The sequence below is a fragment of the Cheilinus undulatus genome, linkage group 2 (genome assembly GCF_018320785.1).
Source record: "Cheilinus undulatus linkage group 2, ASM1832078v1, whole genome shotgun sequence".
NCBI lineage: Eukaryota > Metazoa > Chordata > Actinopteri > Labriformes > Labridae > Cheilinus > Cheilinus undulatus.
Window position 1 is genome coordinate 54085439 of NC_054866.1, and position 27614 is coordinate 54113052.

General features: G+C 40.3%; 1 protein-coding gene across 2 annotated transcripts in view; it reads right to left on the reverse strand.

Annotated features, from left to right (window-relative positions):
- zgc:162698 (uncharacterized protein LOC560165 homolog) overlaps positions 1–19343 on the reverse strand; it is a 38813-nt gene extending 19470 nt beyond the window's left edge. The window contains exons 1-14 of one of the 2 annotated variants that reach the window (XM_041797646.1): positions 19124–19343; positions 18507–18579; positions 17429–17526; positions 16327–16446; positions 16165–16221; positions 14224–14289; positions 12935–12997; positions 12239–12304; positions 10032–10194; positions 7461–7522; positions 6432–6615; positions 6253–6352; positions 2460–2553; positions 2321–2395 (exon numbers count right to left, since the gene is read on the reverse strand). In XM_041797646.1, coding sequence (XP_041653580.1) covers positions 2321–2395; positions 2460–2553; positions 6253–6352; positions 6432–6615; positions 7461–7522; positions 10032–10194; positions 12239–12304; positions 12935–12997; positions 14224–14289; positions 16165–16221; positions 16327–16446; positions 17429–17526; positions 18507–18579; positions 19124–19261 — 1359 coding nt within the window. In that variant the 5' untranslated portion in view covers positions 19262–19343. The remainder of the gene's footprint in view (positions 1–2320; positions 2396–2459; positions 2554–6252; positions 6353–6431; positions 6616–7460; positions 7523–10031; positions 10195–12238; positions 12305–12934; positions 12998–14223; positions 14290–16164; positions 16222–16326; positions 16447–17428; positions 17527–18506; positions 18580–19123) is intronic. The other variant, XM_041797655.1, reaches the window with a different exon arrangement.
- Between the last annotated feature and the right edge of the window lie 8271 nt (positions 19344–27614).

The following is a 27614-nucleotide window of genomic DNA, read 5'->3' on the forward strand; positions in this document are numbered from 1 at the left end:
AACTCCTCACCCAAATCTCCAATCAAATTCCCCAAAAATTACAAATAAACCCCAAATAAAAAGCAAACATTGACTGTCTATAAAAAGGCTGGGAAGGCTGGGAAAGGCCATCCTGGAGTGACGCGGCCAGAGCCCTGATCTAAATCCTATTCAACATCTGACCTGGAAATATCTGTATACTGATGGAGTTGCCATTTTATGTTTGTTAGCCTAAGACAAATAAAATCTATCTAAATGAAACTGGAATTTAATTTCTATGTTCATTTAACCCTGTAAGCGCGAAAGTCCCAAAATTGCGACAAGCAACATTGCTGAATTAAACAGGCAGTAGCTGCAAATGTGGTGCCTAATGTTCTTACTACTTTACACCAGGAGATGGCAGACATGATTAACTTCAATCCCAGCAGCAATTGTTAGCGTGTTTCCTTCCAACGTATTGGAGAGAGAGAGAGAGTTTGAAGACGCACCACCGGTCGAGGAGACGAGGAAGTGGCAGAAGTGGTTGTAGTCGGAGCGTAAAAGAGAGAAAGAGATGGATGCGCAGATGGTTGAGTGGTTTAAGGCGCTACCCATGTACGCGGGCGGCCTGGGTTCGGATCCGGCCTGTGGCCCTTTACCGCATGTCTCTCCCCATTCTCTGCCCCATTTCCAAGTCTATCCACTGTCCTTCCTCTATCAAATAAAGTCATGAAAAGGCCCAAAAATAAATCTTAAAAAAAGAGAGCGAATTGTAGCGAGAACACTCTCAATGCCGGGAGGAACAATGATATATTCACCCCTGTGACGATGATGTTCAGTCACCCGATGAGATGGAGACCAGCGCTGCATCGGAGCCACAGTGACTCCGTGCGCCAGGAGAGTCCACCAGCAGCACATGCTTTTCCTTACCGGGGCCAGGGTGGGAGTAATCGGCGAATGCCGATGAGGGGACATGGTGGGGGTTTCAGGGGTGGTCAATACACAACATCCACTTGTCCAGTGAGATCGAAACTGCCGTGCATCTGTAAGCAGCCGCTGCAAGTCTGTGCGCCACGCGAGTCCACAAAGCAGCACATATCAAAGCCGATGCTTTTTCTTATGGTGGCCGGGGTGGGGACATGGTGGGGGTTGCAGGGGTGGTCAAAACACGAATATTGACGGAGGTAACGGGAATAAAAAAAACACCGCGGAGGTAGGGGCAGACGTGGTAGAAGCAGTGGCTGCCTGGTGACATCAGAATGTGCAAATTAGATGAGCGAATTTACTCCCACCACATACTGAAGATTTTTCTCATTTACAGTATGCCTTTATCTCTAACCACTTTCAAGCTACAGCCTTTTGAAATCTTGATATCAAAATTGAATATTTTCTTGAAAAAACTGTTGCGTGCAAAGAGTTAACATTCTACAGAGAATTAACTCTCTTCTTCCCTCCTTGTTAAATTGGTAACTCAGGAATAAATCAAATCACAGAAACAGAGATGTTTCTGAAGGAATTATGAATTATCCAACAAATAACTAAAATCAAAGACTGTTTCACTCAGAAAGAACTGAATATCTTTCATCTGACTGCCTCTATCTGCTTTATTTGGTAAATGCAAAGAGTTTTTTACACGCTTTAAGCCCGCTGTTATTAATAAATACTGTTATTTCCTGTTCAGTGATGCATCTGATTACAGCTCAGTCTTCTCAATCATATGCTCACACACGCTGAGGTTTTGTCACGTAAAACAAGGATTTATGCTAAATTTACCTTACTGTTATTACTGATAAAAACTCATCAAATACAGGCTGAAAATGAATGATCTTGAACACATCTTAAGAAGCTTTTACAAGTCAAATTATAATTCAAAGCCCTCTGTTTAACTGCAGACTTTAGTAGATAATAAAAGGCCCATCTACTTAGTAATAGGGAATGTGTTGTGAATCAGTAAATAAAAATGGATTCTGAATTGAATGGTGATCCCCAGAACTGGAATCAAATCCTGAAAGATTCACATCTCTAGTTTACTTCCTGTTGAATAGCTGTGATATGGGATCACACAGTATTAATCTCTTTGTGCAGAGCTGTGGTGAATGATTTTCAGTGTTTATGAACAGACAGGGACTTGTTTATAGTTCTCTTTTGATTTCCACTCAGGAATAAACGTTGGAGTTTGCCCTTCCAGTTTAAAGGTTTGGTAGACCTCTTAATGCTTTTATTGCACAGATTTTTCTTTACAAATATCTGATATATCTGTCTTCTCCCTTTCTACTGCATGTGTCACACTTAAAATAAAGAAACTACTGCAGAAGCTGTGTTAATGTTTGCATTTGTGTGCGTGTAAACATTTCAAGGATATCCACCAGAAAATAAGGGAGTCAGTGAAGGCCAGGACAATGTCAGTAAGTCTAATGCTGGTGGTGTCACCGCCATCCTGGAGTGAGAAACATGTTAGTTAAGCGCTCAGAGACACACACTCCCATAGTGGTGTGACTTACAGCGTTGACTCGTAGGATCCCCTCCACGATGGAGAAGATCAAGTAGAGCAGACCGACTCCGACAACTCGGTGGAGCAAAGCGCCGAGTCTGGGCCTGAAGGACAAACAAAGTCGATATCAATGAGAGTCAGGGGACTAGTGATTGTTAGGTAGTCTGTTTTATGTTGTCTGACAACTTTAGATGGGCATTCCTGATCATTGCTCACATGTTTTACATCTCAGTGGGTATGCGCTCTTTTTGCTCCTCTAATACCACCAACACCTGATGGAACTGTTGCACATTTTATATTTATATTTATATTTAAGGCAATGAATGAGTCTAAGTTTGACGCTAATATGCTATGTAGTTATGAGGAAAACTGTACTCCCAAAATGCCTGAAACCAAAAGTTGCCAGAGAAAATAACTGTTTTTCTCAAGAATATACTGGTAAATACACGTTTAACATGCATTGTATTTGCTAGTAATGGCTGACAGGTGGATTTCTGAAAAACAAATGAAGCATAAAGTCATTCCTGATAAGATTTTTTTTTTATCTCAGTAGTTTTTTGGAGTTGTTTTAATAGCTGCAGGGAGTTCATTAACATAAATACCACAACATATGTTTTTCCTCTGCACATGTTCTGAATTTGATAATGTTCTGGGGGCCGGACAGGAAAATGTGGGGGGCCTGGTGTGGTGCCTGGCCGACAGTTGATGATCACGGCTCTACAGATTGTTAAGTCATGGAAAAAATGAAAAAGTAAAGAGCAAAAATGATCAGATAAGGTAAGTGTACCCATTAAGCCCACCAAAATCTAAGTTCATGTATTTTTCAAAGATACTAAGATGGTTTATAAACAAAATCATTTGTTAAAATGAAGAATTAATCTCTCATTTGAAAGTACATTTAAGTACTTATGCATATTTTAAAGAACAAATTAAAGAAATTTTATGAATAAAGTCAAAAGTCTGGCATGGTTCCAAATAAGCCCACAACCACATTTATTGACAGAAATATAAAAATCTATCATATTTTTCAGGTAGTAAACATATTCATTCAGTAACATGTTATACATGTTAAACAAATTGATTTTTTGAACTTGGATTTAATGTTTGGCTTGTGAAAATGGACCACCACAAACATGACTAGGTAGGCCTAAAACTAATTTTCATTGGTTTCAGTATTTAACATTTCATTGAACATTTTATTTAATATTTACAAAATTTGATTAAATATTGACAAATAAAACAATGTGTTTGTTTTTAAAAGTATTAAATGACATTATAGTGCATCAACAGTATCTTATTGAACTTGGATTTAATGTTTGGCTGTAACAATGATGATTTTAGGACAGTTGCTGTAATTCTTCCTTTTTGTTAGCATTTTTCTCACCGTAAACAAATTATTATGCAAAATTAACTGAGATAACAATTCTTCTGGGCAGTGTGCGATCTGTGATGTAATCGTGTTAATGAAGTTAGTATAACAACATCCAACACAGGATTACAGTGAAAAGCTATCAAAAATGTCATTATTTCCTATTGAAACACATAAGGTGGGCTTAAATGAAACACACTGGGCTTAAATGGTTCTACAGTGACTTCCAGGGAAATAAAGATAATATTTTCTCACCAAAATGAAACAAATGTATAAAGAAATGCCTGTAGCCGAAATATGCTGTAAAACTTGCCATCCCTCTTTAGCCAAACTTTCTGAATTATCAAGTAATTCTTGTTCAAAGTTGACTTACACTAGCTGTTTTTTTGGGTCACTGTACCATTTAAGCCCACCTTGGAAAAAAGACATTTTTGAAAATACTTCACCCACCCAAACCATTTTTGGTGTCTTAATTTGAAGTTTTATGTAAAATGAATCAGAAAACACTTAGTTTGTGTACTTATCATTTCTAATCTTTAAGCAGTGTATCTATCAGTAGGGCTAAATGTATTGACTAGTGATTAGCTCGCTACGCTAGCTAGCATGACTCATCTTTTCACGTGAAACTAAATAGTAAGAAATGACTAAATGACGAAAACTACTTGTTTATACACAAAAAAACAAATCAATAATCTCTCGAATTACATAATATGAATGTATTTACCAAGTCAGTGGCTGAAAATAGTTGAAAAGAGGTTCTTTCTGAGGGGTCCCAAAACACCAAAGTTTTGAGGCGACTTTATCTGAGCCTCCTTGAGACTGCCCGAATGTAGGCGAGCCTTATTCAGTATCGACAAATGTGATTGGTGTCAAATAAAAACTGACATTTAATTAAGAAATTGTGTGATTGGAAAAATAATGTATAACATTAGACAGGCCCCTCTTTTTTCAAATTGACTTCAAAGTTGCAAGTGGGCTTAAATGGTGCCTGGGCTTAATGGGTACACTTACCTCAAATAGTCAGGAATGTGGGGGGAAAATTATTTGCGTTTTCATTTCATATTTTCAATTTTGCATCTCAGAATTATGACTTAAACCTATGATTTTGACTTTTTATTTCATATTTTAAACTTTTAAATTCATATTTTTGACTTGTATCACATATTTCAACCTTTTTGGATTCAAATGTTAAATTTTAAATCATATTTTGACCTTTTTAACTGAATATTTCAATTTTATCACATGTTTTGACCTTTCAACTCCTTACTTGACTTTTAATCTCTTGTTTTTACCTTTTAGACTCAAAATGTATCATTTGAACTGACATTTTGACATTTTAAAGTCATGATTTTGACTTTCTATCTCATATTGTTGCTTTTTAAAAAATTTTTTTGATCTTCAATAATGTATTTTGACCTTTTGAACACATATATTTATTTTTTTTTATCTCAGAGTTTGAGCTCTTAAACTTATCTTTTTTACTTTTTTTATCTAAAAAGTTTTTTTTTTTTTTTTTTTGCCCAAAATTTATCACTTGTAAAAATGAGATTGACAGTTTATGGCTGACTGTTGACCCTGTTAGGCCCTCAGTTTAGACCTAAATACAGAATCCGGCCCCTTATGTGATGGAGTTTGACACCCCTGCTGTAGGTGTAATGGTCAGACGGCTGATTATTTCGTCCATATATTATAATTTACACTGCTGATATGCATGGTGAATGTATACGGAGGTTACAGATATCATGCCAATAATCCCCTACATCAGGCCTATACAACTGGGGGCCCTGGGGCCACATGCAGCCCAGAACCAACCCCCAAGTGGCCCAGCCTGAGGTCATGCCAGAGATGCAGAGGGCAACCTGTTTTGCAAGTTTCATAAATTCCCACAGTATTTCAGACCATGAATGCAACACTTCCTGGCTGACAGAAGGAGCCAGACGATGCCGAGTACAAAACATGTCTCAACTGTAGCTACAACTTTGCTAATTTACTAAATTTTAATGCACTTCATAAGGTGTGACCAAAATTATTTCTTACAGAATTTCATTTTATTTTTTCATTCTATTTCTTTTATTTCAGTCAAGTGAAAAAAAACATTTCTACTACCTCAGGTTATTGTCAAATACAGCTCTGTTATGTTTTTATGCCATTTTTGATGTGCTTTTGTCAAGTTGCCAAATTGAAAAGGGCGACTACGAATAAAGAGTGCATATTTTTCATCAAATTGATCTGTACTGGTTCCACATTTGACATTACCAGTTGCTTTTTGGGTGCCAAAAATGTCTGGCCCGGCTACATTTCTTGATTTAAAAATTTGGCCCAGTTGAATTTGTGATTGAATAGCCCTGCCCCACATCCCTGATAATAATTACAACAAAGAGGATGGAAAGCATGAAGCAGACTAAAGAGATTCACAGAAAATGTTTTATCTTACTTAACAATGCCGTATCCCAGACTGGCGATGATCACCAACACTCTGGCCAGCGTCCTCTTCACAGCAGAGAGGACCTCAGCGAACACCACCGCGCCGTGAACTGCAACGGGCAAAAGAACAAGTTATTCCTAATCACACAACCACCAGGTTCAAAATATCCCCTCTGAGGCGCCACTCACCTGACAGGCCGTCGTATCTGATGCTCTGAAACTCGGCGTAGTACACCGCTTTCTCCAACATGCCCAGGAAGATGACTCCTCCGATCCAGAACTGGATCCTGAGCAGATCCCTCCAGTAACATGCCGACAGAACCAACCACAGCACGGCCAGCAGCACATACACGATGCACATCACCATGTAGAACTGCACAGGGAGAGGTCGACAGAGAGGTTAGGCTTTATTAATGCATGGAACTGTGAATAAACACAGATTCTCAGGCAGTAGTTATTGAGAACCGTTAAGATAAATGATGTAAACCGTGGCAAGAATGTGGGCATGCTGAAAGGTTGCTGCACACCTTTAAAAAACAAATTTCAAATCATTCCATTCTGTTTTTATGCTTATTTTACACAGTGCTATAAGTTTTTAGGATTTTGTATTGTGCATTAAAAGATGGAGTTATCCTTAAAACGGCTTGAAAGCATATATGTAAAATTCCACCAGCAGGGGGTTCTCAACCAAGACAACACCACAGCCTGACGAGTAAAGACCAGCACTGCCCAGCTCCACTGTTTATTTATTTTAAACTGAGGACCATGTCCAATAAAAACTTCTCCTCATAAGGCAAATTCACTAAACAAAAAACAACATTTAATTTTTATTCATTCATTTCTCATTATGAGGGAACAATGCACTGAAAAAGGCACTTCCTGGTTCATGCCAGAAGCTGGAATGTAACTACATATCCGTTTTCCGTTTAGTAAATCTGCCTGATGAGGTTTTTTATTTTATTGAGCAGAGTCCTCAGTTCAAAACAGGAAGTAGTATTGAGAAGGAGGCTGTGGAGGTGGGCGGGACTGAGCGGTGCTGGTGTTAACTCACTGGAAATGCCGAGTGTGGTGGGGTTCAAGTTACAGAGGGGAGTTTGGGCGATTTCTTGGATAAAAGTAGATAATTCAGTGCAGAAGGTCTACATACCGAGTCTTTAATAAAGATGGTTCGATTTCTGTGGCGGTTTATTTGTGCATTTGTGAGAGAGTGTCTCTTACCAGCATCAGAGGCCATTCAGAGGCCGATATGTACTCATGAGGACCCGTCATGCTGATCTGAACTGCAAACACAAACAAATGTCAGATCGACTGTCACTGATGGATGGTACCTAAAATATATGAGACCAAAGCTGACGCGTGATACCTCTGAAGCAACATCCATGCTTAAATGTTTTTAATTCAAGACCCAAACTGCTGTTGCACAAAACTTCTACATTAATTCACTTTCACATCCATCACTAATGAACCAGGCTGACGTGTGCCTTCAGGTTCTGCTTCATGTGCTTGAAATCAGGTCCAGATAAACGTCGGGAAACTTGATTTGTGGCCACATATCAACATCCGTGGTCCAGGAAACTGAATGGATCTCTGACGAGTCCAAATATCCTTGATTTAAGCAGATATGAGTCTGCTTTTCTTCAGTTTTCATCTTCATCTCATGAAGCAGACAGCCCCGTTTTGCAGCCAGGTTGAGCAGTCGTGTCACACTTTGAAAGTGACGTCAGTGCAGACCCGTATTGTGTGTGTAGCTCCAGCTTTTTGGGACAGATGGGTTCGACTGATGCCCCTATGGAAGGGTGCCAAAAAAGTTTGACGTTATGGGACCCTTTCCAACTTCTGATATATGGAAACGCAAAAAAAAAAACTGTGTGCCGTTCCATACCACTCGGTTGAAATGACCCATTAGTCTTCCAGTATTTTAAGCAGGACTTTTTGGAGCACCACTGGCTCGCTTTAGATTAAAAACTTCCAGGATGTGTTTTGTTTTGTGGAAACAGAAGCCCTTCCTGGTCATAGATTTGTGGGTAATTCTGTTGTTAATATGGACTATAACAGCTGCTACCTCACAGCAAGAAGGTTCCTGGTTCACTTCCCAGTCAGGGCGTCTCTGTGCAGAATTTAGTTGTTCGCTTCCTCCCACCAGCAAAAACATGCTCATTCAGTTAACTAGTGACTCTAAATTATCCATAGGTGTGAGCGTGAGCATGCCTCGCTGTCTGTCTCTAATAACCAGCAACCAAGCAATCAAGCAATCAATATGAAGAAATCCTAAAAAAATGACTTGAAGGTGTCAGATCCCTCTGCTACAATCAAACATATTCCCCACAGCACTATCAGCTTTTCAGAATCACCTGAACATCGACAGAGGAAACAGGAAAGATGTCGATGGTTAACCAGAAAATGCATCTACAGCGCTGTGAAGAGGTATTTCTCCCCTTCCTGATTCCTCTTTTTTGCACACTTAAATGTTTCAGATCATCAAACAGATTTTAAAAGTGGACAAAGATAACCTGAGTAAATTCTAAATGCCGTTTTTAAATGATAACTTAGTTTATTATAAAGGGAAAAAGTCACCGCTTCCACTTTAAATAATGAATTAACTGTGATTAAGCACATTGTTTTGGGGAAAGCTGAGTTCAATTTGACAATCTACATCCAGACCTGATTACTGCCAGACCTGTTGAATCCAGAAATCCTTTGAATAGTCTGACAAAGTGAAGTAGACTAAAAGATCTCCAACACATCATGGAGCCATCCAAAGAAATTCAAGAACAGATTTGAAACAAAGTCACTGACATCTATCAGCCTGAAAAAGACATTTCCAAGGCTTTGGGACTCCAGCTAACCATGCTGAGAGCCATGATCCACAAATGGAGAAAACTGGGAACAGTGGTGAACCCTCATAGGAGTGGCCGGCCCACCCAAAAGGTTCCACGACTCATCCAGGAGGTGACAGAAGCGCCCAGAACAACATCTAAAGACCTGCAGGCCTCACTGACTCAGTTAAGGTCAGAGTTCAAGATTCAACAATCAGAAAGAGCATCATGGGAGAGTTCCAAGACCAAAACCACTGCTGACTTGTGGGAAAATATTCTGAGGACTGACCAGACAAAAGTGGAACTCTTTGGAAGATGTGCATCCCTACCACCAACAGTCAGACATGGTGGTGGTAGTGTGATGGTCTGGACCAGGATCTGGACCACTTAACCATGAATTCTGCTCTCTACTAGAAAATCCTGAAGGAGAATGCCCGGCCACTCAAGCACATTTGGGTTATGTAGCAGGAAAATGATCCCAAACACACCAGCAAGTCCACCTCTGAATGGACAAAAAAAACTAAATGAAGGTTCTGGAGTGGTCTAGTCAAAGTCTGGACTTAGATCTGACTGAGATGCTCATGCTGGAAAACCCTCCAATGTGTGCAAAGAAGAATGGGCCACCACTCCTCCACAGTGACTCACTTACAGTTATCATAAAAGTTTGCTTTAGGTGTTGCTGCCAAAGACGGGAGAACCAGTTATTAGGGTTAGGGGGTAAAGACTTGTCCACATAGGGCCAGGTAGGTTTAGATAGCTTTTTCCCTTAATAAATATTTAAAAACTGAAAAACTGAATTCTGTATTTACTCAGGTTATCTTTGTCAGAAATTAGTTTCTTGATCTGAAACATTTAAATGTGGCAAACATGGGGAGAAAATCGAGAAAGGAGCAAATACTTTTCCACAGCACTGTACATCTTTATCAAACAAGTGCTCAAAGACTCCATGTGGCTTCAGGTGTGTGAGACTGACACTGTAGACTCCAGGATGCAGGTGGATTAGCATTGTTAGCAGAGCTGGCGGGGTTGGGGGCTCGACTCTTTGGGTCTTTGATTTCTGCGATGCTCAGGATGAACATGTACGGGCCGTCCTCCCAGCTCTCAGCCACCACATCCAAGTGAGACGGAGCAGCAACCTGAGCGAGACAACACATTGGAGATTTCATGACGTTTACGCAGCTACAGACATCTGTTGACACCAAGATACCACAGACAGGACAAGCATGATGTGTAAAGCTTCAAGCTAGATTGAAGGGTGTTGTTTTCTACTTTTGAAACTTTCTAAGACTGAAAATGTGGTGTAATAGTACAGCTTTGTTCTGTTAAAAGGGAGCTCAAAATTAGCAGCAGGACATGTCATATAATTGTTGCAGGGAAGAAGTTCTGTCGTTGCTGCCTGAACATGTCTGTGACATCCAACATGTCAATGAATCGTGGTCTATCATGGCTAGAGAGCGCAAAACACGAACAAGATACAGCAGCTTCCAGAGCAGTTCACACTTTCTTATGAAGCATTCTATGGGATTGATTAGAGCAGTGGTGCCCAGCCTTTTACCCCCTCCCCCTTGCATCTAAGATGACCTAAGGCCCCCCAGGACCCAGAAGAAAAGAGTGACACAATGCCATCAAAAATACACTTTACATGTTATATATTTTAATCATGTTTATTAGCTGCATCTCCCTTTCTTTCCCTCACTCTCACACGTCTCTGATTTAGTGAGAGAAATTAACTTCATATCACTGTTAGGATTTTAAATCTGAGCTGAAAATGTGACTGCTAGCCTCCTGTGTCACGAAAAGGATTTTTAGATCCACTCAAACTAAGCCAACTTTAAGGGAACATTGTTGGCTCCTTGTTAGGCAGTGTTTGATTGGCTCAGGATTAATCCATCACATCAGGCTTGTCGTTAGTTTATTTTCTGTGTTTTGTCCCTAATGTTTGACATTACCACATGTAATAATCTTGGCGGTCCTGAAACATACGCGACAAGCTTGTTAAAAACTGTCGGTGGGGAAAACAGAAATGCAAGAGTCCATCCATCCCTGATAGAATATCTTTTTTCACCGTCATTTTTTCTGATTCTGACTCTCTCTGCATTTCTGTCAGTGTTTCCGTGTTCGATGCCAGCACTGTGTTGACCGGTGCTACCATAAAGTCTGGAAAAGCAGCACCTTTAAAATTAGACTAAGGCTGAACAATTTGTGAAAATAATCTAACTGCAACTTTTTCCAACAGAATTGCGATTTAATATGCGATTATTTAGGTTCCTCATTTTATGTGTTGTTGTCAACAAACATAAGCAAGAAATAATTCTATATCATAACAAGCACGATAAAAGATAACAAGGGATAAACAATTAAGAAAAAAATATCTTATTGTGATTTTGGCTCGTAAAGCAAATTTGATATCAACTGCTAGATTGAAGGGGATGATCATTTCTCATATCATTCTCATTTTGATGAAGAAAATACATACGTGAGAAAAGTAGGATTTTTGTTTCAAAAAATTAAAATTAAAAAGACACATGAATGTTTGAATACTGTGAAGCATTAAAAAAGATTATATCAAACTGGTATTTTTTTCAGGTTAAAGAAATATTGCAGCATGCCAAATTGTGATTTAATCTAATTTGTGATTAATTGCCCAGCCCTAAATTAGACTGCCGTTGAAATAAACTGACAGTAGCCCTGTTTGAATAGGAAACAGGTTTTATGTATGGCACATCCAGCTGCAGGGGGAAACAAAGAAGCAGCGTCAGTCTGCAGCTGGGTCTGCTCTGCATCGATGCAGAATCATCCACGTCTGCACTACAATGCATCATGGAGGAGATTATTTTCAACACCACTCATGTAAGGACTCATCTAGAAAGTATATTCAACACAGGAGAACTCGTCAGTTCAAACATTTCAACAAGGAAATTCTACTTATTGATTTTAAAGTGCTTTAAACGTGTATTCAGCCTCATGGTCTAAATCTGGATGTTCATGTGATATAATCTGTAGAGTTTCAATTACTCTCACTGTTACAGTGCAGCCTTTACATCTCTGTAAGATGTCACCAGTGTCCATAAATCATCTTTAACATGCTTTCTGAGCAACGTGAGCCTACATGAATAATCTCATATCTGCCTATGAACAAGGACCTCAGGGCGGGTTCAGGAGTCGAGATGCTGGACTGACCTTTTTAGAAGGAGCTGCAGCTTTTCCTGTTTCTGCTGAAGCTTCTTCCTTCTTCACTGGAGCGGCCTGAAAGATCAGAGTAAATACGCTGTGTTTAGCTGAGAAAGAGGGGAGACCTTCCTAGGACCCACAGAGGGGCCCAATGGTTCATCCTAAATGTCATACAACCTCATGAGTGATTCAAACAAAAAGACATGTATTTATTCAAAATGTGACCCCCCCCCCCTTTTTAAAATAGGAATGAGCCTTTTATATTTGCAATGTTAACATCGTGAATGGCGCTAAGCCACCATGCACGTGTTCCTACTACAGCATGACATCTAAGGGGGGCTCATTCACTGGGCCTTACAGGGGCCCATCACTTCAGCAGGCAGGCCTGGTTCAACATATTAGAGTTTAACATCAAAACATGCCTTAAACTGCAGACGCTTCGGTCCTTAATGCAGGAATACTTTATGTTCAAAGATCCATGTAGTGACCAAGTCTGCCTAAGAACCTGAAATTCTGCATGTTATTCAAACACCCCGTGATATGAAAACTGACACCCTGCAGGTTCGTCCTCCCCCGTGGACTCAGGGGAATGTTTTTGTTTATGTCAGTAGGCTTCATTAGACACAACCTATAGGCAGTATTATATCTTCACTACATATCGTTTTTCTTGTCCTGCTGTCTAAGGAGTGAACTGGGTGTGCACACCTTTGGTTGGGGTGGAGCCACCTCTCTCCTCCTCAACCCACCCGGAGTCTTCTCTGTGGTCACCTGAAAATAAACAGTAGATTTAAGAAGAAGGAAACCAACAGTCATAAAGTAGCATTCTGATTTCTACAACCAAACATTTTGGTAAAAGAAATATGGGCTGTATTATTCATAGAAATGATCACATCTTGCAACCAGAGGTGAAAAAGTATCAGACTACTGCACTCAAGTAAAAGTTCAGTTACTTTGGTTAAACTTGAGTAGAAGTAAAAGTTCAGTTAGTTTGGTTAAACTTGAGTAGACGTAAAAGTTCAGTTACTTTGGTTAAACTTGAGTGGAAGTAAGAGTTCAGTTACTTTGGTTAAACTTGAGTAGAAGTAAGAGTTCAGTTACTTTGGTTAAACTTGAGTAGACGTAAAAGTTCAGTTACTTTGGTTAAACTTGAGTAGAAGTAAGAGTTCAGTTAGTTTGGTTAAACTTGAGTAGAAGTAAGAGTTCAGTTACTTTGGTTAAACTTGAGTAGAAGTAAGAGTTCAGTTAGTTTGGTTAAACTTGAGTAGACGTAAAAGTTCAGTTACTTTGGTTAAACTTGAGTAGACGTAAAAGTTCAGTTACTTTGGTTAAACTTGAGTAGAAGTAAGAGTTCAGTTAGTTTGGTTAAACTTGAGTAGAAGTAAGAGTTCAGTTACTTTGGTTAAACTTGAGTAGAAGTAAGAGTTCAGTTAGTTTGGTTAAACTTGAGTAGAAGTAAGAGTTCAGTTAGTTTGGTTAAACTTGAGTAGAAGTAAAAGTACTGGTTCTAGTTACACTCCACGTGTGGCTCTTTAATGTCTTCATTTGAAACATTATTCCCATTGTTGCCACTTCTTTTTGCCACTTTTATCCTGCCTTTTGCAATTTTTACCTCTTTTGCCACTTTTTGCCCATTAAGGCTGCTTTTTGCAATTAAATGTTATCTAGTTTCAATTTTGCCACCCGTTGATGCATTTTGCCCATTTTCCCGCCTTTTTGCTGATTTTTGCCATTTCAGTCACTTTTCACTTATGTTTTGCCACGTTTTGCTACTTTTGGACCATTTTTTGCCACCTGTATCCCCTTTTTGCCACTTCTTACCCATTTTTGCCACTTTTCCCCCCAGTGTTTGCCCCTTTTTGCCACTTCTCACCCATTCAAGCTACCTTTTGCAATTAACATGCTTTCTGAGCAATGTGAGCCTATATGAATAATTTCATATCTGCCTATGAACAAGGACCTCAGGGCGGGTTCAGGGGTCGAGATGCTGGACTGACCTTTTTAGAAGGAGCTGCAGCTTTTCCTGTTTCTGCTGAAGCTTCTTCCTTCTTCACTGGAGCGGCCTGAAACATCAGAGTAAATACGCTGTGTTTAGCTGGGAAAGAGGGGAGACCTTCCTAGGACCCACGGAGGAGCCCCATGGTTCACCCTAAATGTCATACAACCTCATGAGTGATTCAAACAAAAAGACATGTATTTATTCAAAATGTGACCCCCCTCTTTTTAAAATAGGAATGAGCCTTTTATATTTGCAATGTTAACATCGTGAATGGCGCTAAGCCACCATGCACGTGTTCCTACTACAGCATGACATCTAAGGGGGGCTCATTCACTGGGCCTTACAGGGGCCCATCACTTCAGCAGGCAGGCCTGGTTCAACATATTTTACGTTTTGCCCATTTTCCCGCCTTTTTGCTGATTTTTGCCATTTTAGTCACTTTTCACTTATTTTTTGCCACGTTTTTATACTTTTGGACCATTTTTGCCACCTGTATCACTTTTTTTGCCACTTCTTACCCATTTTTGCCACTTTTCCCCCCAGTGTTTGCCCCTTTTTGCCTATTTTTGCCACTTCTCGCCCATTCAAGCTGCCTTATGCAATTAAATTCCACTTTTAGCCCATTTTCCCCCCATTTTTCAGATTTTGCCACCTAAACATATTTTAAGATAAGATATTCCTTTATTTGTCCCACAAGGAACAATTCCAATTTATAGCAGCAAAAAGTAGTAAAGACAAAGCAGGCCATTGGTGACAATAACCCAATAGAAATAGAGGACAAATAAAAGTAGTGCCCTTAAGAGCATTAATAAACACAGACATTTGGAACATCAAACATCAACTTACAAATTATAAATAGTATTTACAAAAAGTGATGGACAGGTTGGATATGTTACAGACTAGGTTTGGTGGAGATATTTATATTTACAACTATATAAACATGTATACATACACAAATATATATATACAGTGCTTAACAAATGCATTAGACCACCCTAACCCTAACCAAAGTCAGGTTTATGCCACAGCTGCCCTAAATGAGCAGCACTGGTAATTACCAAAACCATTTTTTATGTTTCTGCAATGGTTAATACACCAATATGTAGAAGCTCTTTAACCCAAATGATATTTTTAATGCTAAAATATAATTAATATTGTTATCCATGAATATTCAAATTTACTGATTTACAAAAAAACTGAAAAAATAGTAAAGCACATTAATATTTCTTGATTCATATGTAGAACTATACATATTTACTCGCATTCCTGAACAGAAAAATGAGTTTTAGTGGTTGAATGTTATGCTTGATTCATTTCTGACTTCTCAGAGAAGCCCAGTGAGCCGGCTCAAATTTGGGTGAATTCAGTTTGAAATCCCTCATTCCTGTTCAAAATGGTAAAATGTGGAGAGCTCACTGAAAATGAAAGAGTCCGCATTAAAGCACTTCATGATGCTGGATGGTCTTTGAGACAAATATGACAGGTGGTCTAATAAATTTGTTATGCACTGTATATACAAACATGTATACAGATTATACTAATTATTGCACGGATTATTTTGAGCAGTTTCCGTTGTGGAGCCTAACAGCTACAGGAAGGAAAGACCTGCGATACCTCTCCATCTGCTTTTAAACAAATGCTCATCAACAATGTGTATGTGCGCAAGCAGGGTCCGATTTCCACTGTCCTGAAACTGCTGCCTGCGAGTGCCTAAGCTTATAAGGAAAGTGAATGCATTTTTTTTCAGTTATCCTCTGTTCAATGGTGCGCTTCACTTTTCTAAATATAAAATAAGTTATGATTTATTATCCAGGTCTAAACTTTAAAATATTAATAGACTGAAAAATGTACAGCATGTGCAGAATACCAGGGTTGACACCGTCAATGTTGGCTTAAGTGTCTGCTTTGATTAAGAGAAAGAAGCAGAAAAATGTCTTACTGGTTCCTGCGGCAGTTCTGTCAGACGCGTTTTCACCGGCAGCGCATCCAGGCCGAACTGGGAGGATGAACAAACACACCTATTTAAATATACAACCTACAGTCATTTTATCAAGAATATGTTTGCTTTTTGTGTCAGTGTTTACATGTGTGGCTCTAATACCGTGTTAGGCTTCATGTTTTGCTTGCAGCTGATTGGAGGATACTGGTGAAACATGTAGTATCCGTTTCCTCCTCCTGGTATCACCTTTGTCGAATTGAAGTAATTCTGCGCACGCTTTGTCTGGAGACAAAAGACAAATGTAAAAGATGCAGCGACCAAGTTTTGACATATATCATGTCATGGTAAAAGAGAGAAATAAGAGGCATTCCAAGCATGAAAAAATAAAAAAAATGACGAAGAAAATACTTAAAAAGCCTTTATTACAACAACCAAAGCCCAGCAACAATGGAAAGTGATCCGATTTGTCTATTAGAGGGGAAAATTCTCACGTCTAGATGCAGCTTTTAAGGCACTGGAACTAGCCCTAAGTGTTCAAGTCTGCAGCCTCTGAGGGGTGAGAAGGTCTTCAAATTAAGTCTGAAGTCACGTCTGTGTGCCTGGCACATAAAAACCTCACTGTCTCTGCAGATCTGGTGTGATGGGGTTAAAGCATGGACTGGGTTTTCTTGCCTCGTGTTGATTATTATTACAAATGACCAGAGGTCCACCATGTCTGCCATGTTTTTAACGTTCTATTTGAGCTGGTTTATAGAATCTGTTGTTTTTTATGTGGATATGTATTTTATTGTCTTGTTATTCTGTAAACTCTTGTGCCATTTTATGCTGTTAATTGTTGTACATTTTATGAACTGTTTACTCAAAGGCCCAACTAGGGACAAGAGTTGGAAACTAGCAATTGCTATAAACTCCCCGTGCAGCACATCAGATTCATGCTCTACTATGGAACTATGTCAAACTGCATCGTCCCTATCAATAAATAAAATTCAAATTCAATCCCCAGGTAGTACTAGTCCCTTACTAATCGTTTCTGTGATGCATCAGGATGCAGATGAGGATGATTCAGTGACTGAACATAACCTTATACGGCATTGCTCGTAGATTTTTCTACTCCAGCTATTAATTTTATTTACAAAGTTAAGATCTTGATGGAGACATTGAATTTATATTTAGCCTGAGCAGCTGTATTAACAAATATGGATTTGGTTTCACTTTGGTCGTGTTAAGCTCTGAAACCTCCAAAAACAACAGAAATCTGTCTTACATCCAGGCCGAGGACTTCATCGTAGCAGTGTGAGTTCCTCAGATACCACGACACGTTTAGCTGAACAGGAGAGGGGTCGTTGCAGGTCTCTGACAACACTGGACATAAAAACAACCACATAAATGTGTTAAACAATGGAAAGTTTAAACACAGGGCTGACGAGTGTAACACAGATTTAAGGATTATTGCGTATGGCAGCGTTACTCAACCCTGCTCAACCAAAGACCTAAATTTTTAAAAACAAACCTTTACAAGAGCCATGATCTAAGCGGTGAAAAGTGGGTGAAAGTGGCAATACAAAGAAGTTAAGGCTGGCAAAATAGGTGAAAAAAGCTGCAAAAAAGTGGCAAAAACAGCAGAAAATGGCAAAAACTGGGTGAAAAAGTGGCGGAAATGGGTAAGACATGACAAAAAAATGACTTACAGGGGGCAATAATGGTAAAAATGTGGCAAAAATGTGACAAAAATGAGTCAAAAATAACTAAAATTGGCAAAAAGCTGAAAAGGATGGAGGAGAATTAGTGAAAAGTGACCAAAATTGGTAAAAAGCAGCAAAAAGGCGGGAGAAAATGAGCAAAAAGTAACTAAAATTGGCAAAAAGCTGCAAAAATGTGGGGGGAAATGAGTGAAAAGTGACTTAAATTGGCAAAAAAAGCAGCATAACATTGGGGGAAAATGGGTAAATGGGACATGTAATGCAAGAGGCACCTTAAATGGGCAAAAGGTGGCAAAGGGGATAAATGCAATTTGTCAAAAGCAGGAAAAAAGAGGCAAAAAGGGGAAAATGAAAAGGGCAAAAAAAAAATGCAAGTAAGTACAATGGAAATATACAGACAAAAATGGTTGACAATTAAGTTTGTTAAATAAAGCCTTTTTTTATGGTTTTCTGGGGAATATTTCAAATTTAGACATAAAAAAGCCACACATGTGGCTCCAGAGCCACGCGTTGAGTATCACTGGTGTACAGCTACAGCTGAAGTTGCCTTCTTACAGTCTCTGCTGTTGAGCTGCAGTAAACTCACCGTAAACCAAATCTACTAAATAAATAAATTCATAGCCAGTGGGTTGGCCTCCTTACATTTGAGGTGGATGTAGCTGCTGTTGAAGAGAGTTTTAGTGAAGAAGAAGAGGGTCGGCTTCTTCAGAGTTTCCTGAAACAAACAAACACAAACAACTAAAAATAAAGCTCTGTTTACATTTTACAAAGACTTCTAATAAACACAGAATCTGTTATGGTTAATAACATCCTTTCTCCTAACAGCACTATAAGAATCTGGGGACTGAAGACACTGATTACTGAAGGTTGTTCCTCATTCTTGCTGGTCATCAGTTTTTTAACAGTGTGGGGGTTCCACTGTCATATTTGTGCTTCATTAGTGCTCCACACATTTTTAAATTCTACACAAAAGACTTTTTTCTGTAGTATTATCACCAGTGATTCTGTTAAACCTTCCTTAAGTGGGTTTTGGTGACATGTGTCAGAGACTGAATGGACTGGGACACTGATAAAGTCATCCATCTGAGATAGAGGAGTTAGCTAGCTAACCATGTTTACATGTTAGTGACGCAGCAGAGTTAACATCTGCTGAAGCAGACCTATTAATCCACTCTGAGCTCTTTTAGCTCTAGAAACACTTTAACTCACACATGGAAGCAGGAACTGACACCACATGAACGCTGTTTCAGGAAACTCACACTGTTGACGTCCAGGATCCACTTCCCGGGTTCAGACACGGCACTGGCCGGCCCCCTTAGCCCCGTTAGCATCATCAGGAGCAGCACCGACGACCAGAGTCCCGGTCCGGTCCGGCCCGGGCCCACAGAGCCCGCCATCTAAAGCCAGGAGGAAAATGGAACAAGCAAAGGTAAAGCAGCCACCGCGACAACTCACAACAAGCTGGCTAGTTCCGGGTTCCGGCTGACGTAACAGGAAGTGTAGTGATGCATTCAGAGTCTGATGGAAGTTACAGGTTTTCTCCCATAAACGGTGTCCTTGCACGCTAAAAATGCTTAAAAAAGACCAAGGCAGTATCCTTTCTTATAACACCATCCGTTTTTTTCATGCAGATTATTCCTATAAGGACCAGTCTACCGAAATGATGCAATTTGTAGTCCCATAACCAAAACAATCAGTTGTAAAATTGGTTTGATTTAAAAAATCATGCATAATAATTATTAAGATAGGTCAGTTAGCTTTTGTAACCTTAAGTATATATTTCAGATAAATCTAGATTACTCCTATTTCTATTTAAAATAAACAGTACTTTGTAATGTGGGGTGACGAAGTTTAACGTGTTTTGTAAACTATTTTGGTGACATTTTGTTGATTTACATTATTATGTAATAATAATGTTTTGTTGACTCCCACTGATCATGTCTAAACCCCTTAGGCAATGTGGCTTCTTTACTTTGTACCCTTGTCCATATGGTTGCTCTTACATTTTCACTGAGACAAATTAAAACATTTATACCCGAAAAAGATGGGCATTGAAATGCTTGTCATGAGTGGATGAAAAGTAAAATTTACTTAAAGGTGCAGTTTTTAAAACTGAATATCAACATCTAGAAGTGGGTTCTAGATTGCATTTCTCTGTTGGAAACTGTGGGAGCCAGTTGAATTTAATGTGTATCTGTAATGTGAATACAATACAATACAATACAACAACTTTATTTATCCTTTTTTCCTCTATGTTACCATGGAAACATGTAAAAATCCAAGATGGCAGCATCCATGGAGGGGACCCTCCCTATGTATGAATTAAAGGTTTATTCTGAGTTGTTTTCTTCAAACTAGCTATTTTTGAATTTAGATGACAAAACACTTATTTAGATCGACCGTCTTAGAAATGTTTTGCTTTATTTTACCAAGTTTGTTCAGCTAAATGCTTTTACAGTGGCTAAATATTACACACTGCACCTTTAAGTTAGTGACCGAGGGGAAGGAAACGAAGCTAACTTACCAACATTGCTCAAGTCACTGACATCTATCAGTCTAGAAAGGGTTACAAAGACATTTCCAAGACTTTGGGACTCCAGCCAACCTCGCTGAGAGCCATTATCCACAAATGTAGAAATCTGTGAACAGTGGTGAACCTTCCCAGGTGTGGCCGGCCTACCAAAATGACTCTGAGAGTGCATGGATGACTCATCCAGGAGGTCCTAGAAGAACTCAGAACAGCATCATGCCAACAGACAAACATGGTGGTGGAAGTGTAGTCTAGACCAGGACCTGGACCACTTGAACCATGGATTCTGCTCTCTAGCAGAAAATCCTGAAGGAGAATGTCCGGCCATCAGATCATGACCTCAAGATCAAGCACACTTGGGTTATGGAGAGGACCATGATCACAAACACACCAGCAAGTCCACCTCTGAATGGACTAAAAACTAAATGAAGGTTCTGGAGAGGTCTAGTCAAAGTCTGGACTTAGATCTGACTGAGATGCCGTGGCATGACCTTAAACAGGCCGTTCATGCTGGAAAACCTTCCAAAATGGCTGAATGAAAACAATTTTGCAAAGAGGAGTGGGACAACATTCCTCCCCAGAGATGTGAAAGACTCACTGACAGTTATCACAAACACTTGCTTCAGTTGTTGCTGCCAAGGATGGAACAACCAGTTACAAGGTTTAGGGGAAATGACTTTTTCACATAATAAATGAAATAATCATTTAAAAACTGGTAGTATTTACTCAGGATATCTTTGTCTAATGTTAAAATCCATTTGGTGATCTGAAATATTTAAATGTGAAAAACATGCAAAAAATAAACTCTTTTTTTACAGCACTGCATCTCCTGAGATGCTCGTAAGGATGAGTTTGGTCTGACATTGTGAAGGATTATTTAGATCAGGCTTATTCTTATGTATTTAAGATTTGGATCGCTTTGACAGGCTACATTTGCACTGTTTTTTTAAAACTGCATCAACAGATGCTAAATAAGTAGAGGAGCTCTTCCCTCTGTCCACTAGAGGGCAGCTAAGAGTCATGTTTGCCCATTTCACTGAGGCTCAAATACACGGAAAGACAGAGCGCTCTGCTGCAGATATGAGGGTTATATTGGGCTCAAAGAGAAGGTTAGAAACTAGGGGAAATACTGTTAGGTGTGTGGTGTACTGAAAACATTTTTTGCTCAAGATTTTGTGTAGACGGTGTTATTTTCATTGTGTTTTTGAGTTTTAAGAATGTTTAGTTGAACTTTGGTGCAGAAGAGTGAGCTGATCTTTAGTGGCTACTTCCCCCTGTGCTCCAGGATACTTGGTGAGAGGTTTCATGTTGATTCTCTCTTGACTTCAGTCTTTAGATGAAAATGTCTTTTTTGTTTTAGACACATTTTATTCCTTTTAAACCTTCATAGTTTTGGTCTAGTTGTCAAAATCTCAGAAACATTTGTTCCAGTATAAGTCAATAAAACATCCTTAGAATTTAGTTTTTATTTTTAGTCTAAACAGTTGTTTTCTTTGAAATGGTTTAAATGCATAGTTTATCATTACTACAGTTGTAAAACACTTTAATTATCTTTAAATACACTGATGATAAATAGACACAGTGGATTACAGGTATCCAACGGTCCAGCACTAACATTTTAGTTACTTTTTAGTCTCTTTTTAGTCTTCTTGATGAAACTTAACTTACTTTAGTCAGAGTTTTAATATCAAATATATTTTGATAGCTAGCTGCACAGCGGCGCAGGGGTTAGCGCTGTTGCCTCACAACAAGAAGGTTCCTGGTTCCCGGTCAGGGCCTTTCTGTGCAGAGTTTGCATGTTCTCCCTGTGCATGCATGGGTTCTCTCTGAGTTCTCTGGCTTCCTCCCACCACCAAAAACATCCTCATTAGATTAATGGTGACTCTAAAACTGGCTGTCGGTGTGAGAGTGAGCATGTCTGGTTGTCTGTCCATATGTCAGCCCTGCGATTGACTGGCAACCAGTCCAGGGTGGGGTAGGCTCAGGCCCATCCGCAGCCCTGAACGGGATAAGCGGTGTAGAAAATGGATGGATCTTTTTTAGCTAGTCTTAGTCTAATGTTTGGCACTAAAAAAAGTAGTCAAAGAGAAAGTTTTCATCAGAGTTTCAACTGACGAATTCACACTGATGTCTAAGTTCGGCCCCCCTGAAATTATTATTCAGACTCAGAGATGCACATGTTGTTTTTTGCAAGTCCAAGTCAAGTCTCAAGTCACCCATAGGTGCGACTTAAGTGCGACTCGAGTCCAAGTCGCGGACTCGAGTCCTCACCTCTGTTCAAACTGGCCTTTGAGCAGTACCATGGAGTGTCACATTCAGGGGCGTAGCTAAGGATTTTGGGTCCCCAGAAAGAAATTTTTTTTTTTAATAATAATTCCCCCATATTAATGAACAATATTTTTACAGTGGTTTATTTAAATGTACTTGTGTTATTTCCTTCATATTAATTTCTGTGTTTATTAGCCTCAGCTTGCTCTCTGTCCTGCTGTCTTATCCTCCACTGTCCTAAGGTTAGTGTAGTTTCGTTAGTGTAGTTTTGAAGAGAAGAGTAGGGGCTCCTTCGTATTTCATTTTTCTCTATTTGATTAAAAAAATCAGTCGACCAATTCATTTAGGTGCTTTTGATTCAATAATGACACTAATTACTAAGAATAAAAATGACAGGCTTCTAAGGAGCCTCTACCCACTGTGGGCCTGGGTAATTGGTCATCTTAGGGTATCAAAAAATAAAACAGAAGAAACTGAGACAACTTTTATGAAAAACCGTTACATGATTGTGAAAAAGCACAAAAACTGCAAAACAGAGTAGCAAACATGGGTAAAAGGTGGAAAAAGTGTCAAAAATGGGTTAAAAGTTGCTGCAATTGTCAAAGTGTGGCAACAAATGGGTTAAACTTGGAAAACAGTGGTAATGATGGGCTCCTCTCCTTCATGAGGACAGTTGGTGTTAGTGTGATGAATCCAGTGGACTCTAGGACCTCTCCTTCATGAGGACTGTAAGTGTTAGTGTGATGAATCCAGTGGACTCGAAGACCTCTCCTTCATGAGGACTGTAAGTGTTAGTGCGATGAATCAAGTGGACTCGAAGACCTCTCCTTCATGAGGACTGTAAGTGTTAGTGTGATGAATCCAGTGGACTCGAGGACCTCTCCTTCATGAGGACTGTAAGTGTTAGTGTGATGAATCCAGTGGACTCTAGGACCTCTCCTTCATGAGGACTGTAAGTGTTAGTGTGATGAATCCAGTGGACTCTAGGACCTCTCCTTCATGAGGACTGTAAGTGTTAGTGTGATGAATCCAGTGGACTCTAGGACCTCTCCTTCATGAGGACTGTAAGTGTTAGTGTGATGAATCCAGTGGACTCTAGGACCTCTTTTTCATGAGGACTGTAAGTGTTAGTGTGATGAATCCAGTGGACTCTAGGACCTCTTTTTCATGAGGACTGTAAGTGTTAGTGTGATGAATCCAGTGGACTCGAGGACTTCTCCTTTATAAGGACTGTTAGTGTTAGTGTGATGAATCCAGTGGACTCTAGGACTTCTCCTTCATGGGGACTGTTAGTGTTAGTGTGATGAATCCAGTGGACTCTAGGACTTCTCCTTTATAAGGACTGTTAGTGTTAGTGTGATGAATCCAGTGGACTCTAGGACTTCTCCTTTTTAAGGACTGTTAGTGTTAGTGTGATGAATCCAGTGGACTCTAGGACCTCTCCTTCATGAGGACTGTGTTAGTGTGATGAATCCAGTGGACTCTAGGACCTCTCCTTCATGAGGACTGTAAGTGTTAGTGTGATGAATCCAGTGGACTCTAGGACCTCTCCTTCATGAGGACTGTGTTAGTGTGATGAATCCAGTGGACTCTAGGACCTCTCCTTCATGAGGACTGTAAGTGTTAGTGCGATGAATCCAGTGGACTCTAGGACCTCTCCTTCATGAGGACTGTAAGTGTTAGTGTGATGAATCCAGTGGACTCTAGGACCTCTCCTTCATGAGGACTGTGTTAGTGTGATGAATCCAGTGGACTCTAGGACCTCTCCTTCATGAGGACTGTAAGTGTTAGTGTGATGAATCCAGTGGACTCGAGGACCTCTCCTTCATGAGGACTGTGTTAGTGTGATGAATCCAGTGGACTCTAGGACCTCTCCTTCATGAGGACTGTAAGTGTTAGTGCGATGAATCCAGTGGACTCGAAGACCTCTCCTTCATGAGGACTGTAAGTGTTAGTGTGATGAATCCAGTGGACTCGAGGACCTCTCCTTCATGAGGACTGTTAGTGTTAGTGTGATGAATCCAGTGGACTCTAGGACCTCTCCTTCATGAGGAGTGTTAGTGTGATGAATCCAGTGGACTCGAGGACCTCTCCTTCATGAGGACTGTAAGTGTTAGTTTGATGAATCCAGTGGACTCTAGGACCTCTCCTTCATGAGGACTGTAAGTGTTAGTGTGATGAATCCAGTGGACTCGAGGACCTCTCCTTCATGAGGACTGTGTTAGTGTGATGAATCCAGTGGACTCTAGGACCTCTCCTTCATGGGGACTGTAAGTGTTAGTGTGATGAATCCAGTGGACTCTAGGACTTCTCCTTCATGGGGACTGTTAGTGTTAGTGTGATGAATCCAGTGAACTCTAGGACTTCTCCTTCATGAGGACTGTAAGTGTTAGTGTGATGAATCCAGTGGACTCTAGGACTTCTCCTTTTTAAGGACTGTTAGTGTTAGTGTGATGAATCCAGTGGACTCTAGGACTTCTCCTTTATAAGGACTGTTAGTGTTAGTGTGATGAATCCAGTGGACTCTAGGACTTCTCCTTTTTAAGGACTGTTAGTGTTAGTGTGATGAATCCAGTGGACTCGAGGACCTCATGAGGACTGTAAGTGTTAGTGTGATGAATCCAGTGGACTCTAGGACCTCTCCTTCATGAGGACTGTAAGTGTTAGTTTGATGAATCCAGTGGACTCTAGGACCTCTCCTTCATGAGGAGTGTTAGTGTGATGAATCCAGTGGACTCTAGGACCTCTCCTTCATGAGGACTGTAAGTGTTAGTTTGATGAATCCAGTGGACTCTAGGACCTCTCCTTCATGAGGACTGTAAGTGTTAGTTTGATGAATCCAGTGGACTCTAGGACCTCTCCTTCATGAGGACTGTAAGTGTTAGTGTGATGAATCCAGTGGACTCTAGGACCTCTCCTTTTAAGGACTGTTAGTGTTAGTGTGATGAATCCAGTGGACTCTAGGACCTCTCCTTCATGAGGACTGTGTTAGTGTGATGAATCCAGTGGACTCTAGGACCTCTCCTTCATGAGGACTGTAAGTGTTAGTGTGATGAATCCAGTGGACTCTAGGACTTCTCCTTTATAAGGACTGTTAGTGTTAGTGTGATGAATCCAGTGGACTCTAGGACTTCTCCTTTATAAGGACTGTTAGTGTTAGTGTGATGAATCCAGTGGACTCTAGGACTTCTCCTTTATAAGGACTGTTAGTGTTAGTGTGATGAATCCAGTGGACTCTAGGACTTCTCCTTTATAAGGACTGTTAGTGTTAGTGTGATGAATCCAGTGGACTCTAGGACTTCTCCTTTATAAGGACTGTTAGTGTTAGTGTGATGAATCCAGTGGACTCGAGGACCTCTCCTTCATGAGGACTGTGTTAGTGTGATGAATCCAGTGGACTCTAGGACCTCTCCTTCATGAGGACTGTAAGTGTTAGTGTGATGAATCCAGTGGACTCTAGGACCTCTCCTTCATGAGGACTGTAAGTGTTAGTTTGATGAATCCAGTGGACTCTAGGACCTCTCCTTTTAAGGACTGTTAGTGTTAGTGTGATGAATCCAGTGGACTCTAGGACCTCTCCTTCATGAGGACTGTAAGTGTTAGTGTGATGAATCCAGTGGACTCTAGGACCTCTCCTTCATGAGGACTGTAAGTGTTAGTGTGATGAATCCAGTGGACTCTAGGACTTCTCCTTCATGGGGACTGTTAGTGTTAGTGTGATGAATCCAGTGGACTCTAGGACTTCTCCTTTATAAGGACTGTTAGTGTTAGTGTGATGAATCCAGTGGACTCGAGGACCTCTCCTTCATGAGGACTGTGTTAGTGTGATGAATCCAGTGGACTCTAGGACCTCTCCTTCATGAGGACTGTAAGTGTTAGTGTGATGAATCCAGTGGACTCTAGGACTTCTCCTTTATAAGGACTGTTAGTGTTAGTGTGATGAATCCAGTGGACTCTAGGACTTCTCCTTTATAAGGACTGTTAGTGTTAGTGTGATGAATCCAGTGGACTCGAGGACCTCTTGAGGACTGTAAGTGTTAGTGTGATGAATCCAGTGGACTCGAGGACCTCTCCTTCATGAGGACTGTTAGTGTTAGTGTGATGAATCCAGTGGACTCGAGGACCTCTCCTTCATGAGGAGTGTTAGTGTGATGAATCCAGTGGACTCGAGGACCTCTCCTTCATGAGGACTGTTAGTGTTAGTGTGATGAATCCAGTGGACTCTAGGACCTCTCCTTCATGAGGAGTGTTAGTGTGATGAATCCAGTGGACTCTAGGACCTCTCCTTCATGAGGAGTGTTAGTGTGATGAATCCAGTGGACTCTAGGACCTCTCCTTCATTAGGACTGTAAGTGTTAGTTTGATGAATCCAGTGGACTCTAGGACCTCTCCTTCATGAGGAGTGTAAGTGTGATGAATCCAGTGGACTCTAGGACCTCTCCTTCATGAGGAGTGTTAGTGTGATGAATCCAGTGGACTCTAGGACCTCTCCTTCATTAGGACTGTAAGTGTTAGTTTGATGAATCCAGTGGACTCTAGGACCTCTCCTTCATGAGGACTGTAAGTGTTAGTGTGATGAATCCAGTGGACTCTAGGACCTCTCCTTTTAAGGACTGTTAGTGTTAGTGTGATGAATCCAGTGGACTCTAGGACTTCTCCTTTATAAGGACTGTTAGTGTTAGTGTGATGAATCCAGTGGACTCTAGGACCTCTCCTTCATGAGGACTGTAAGTGTTAGTGTGATGAATCCAGTGGACTCTAGGACCTCTCCTTCATGAGGACTGTAAGTGTTAGTGTGATGAATCCAGTGGACTCTAGGACCTCTCCTTTTAAGGACTGTTAGTGTTAGTGTGATGAATCCAGTGGACTCTAGGACCTCTCCTTCATGAGGAGTGTTTGTTTCCGTGTGAGTGTTTGTGGGTTGGGCGGGGTTCATGATGCATTGAAAAAAA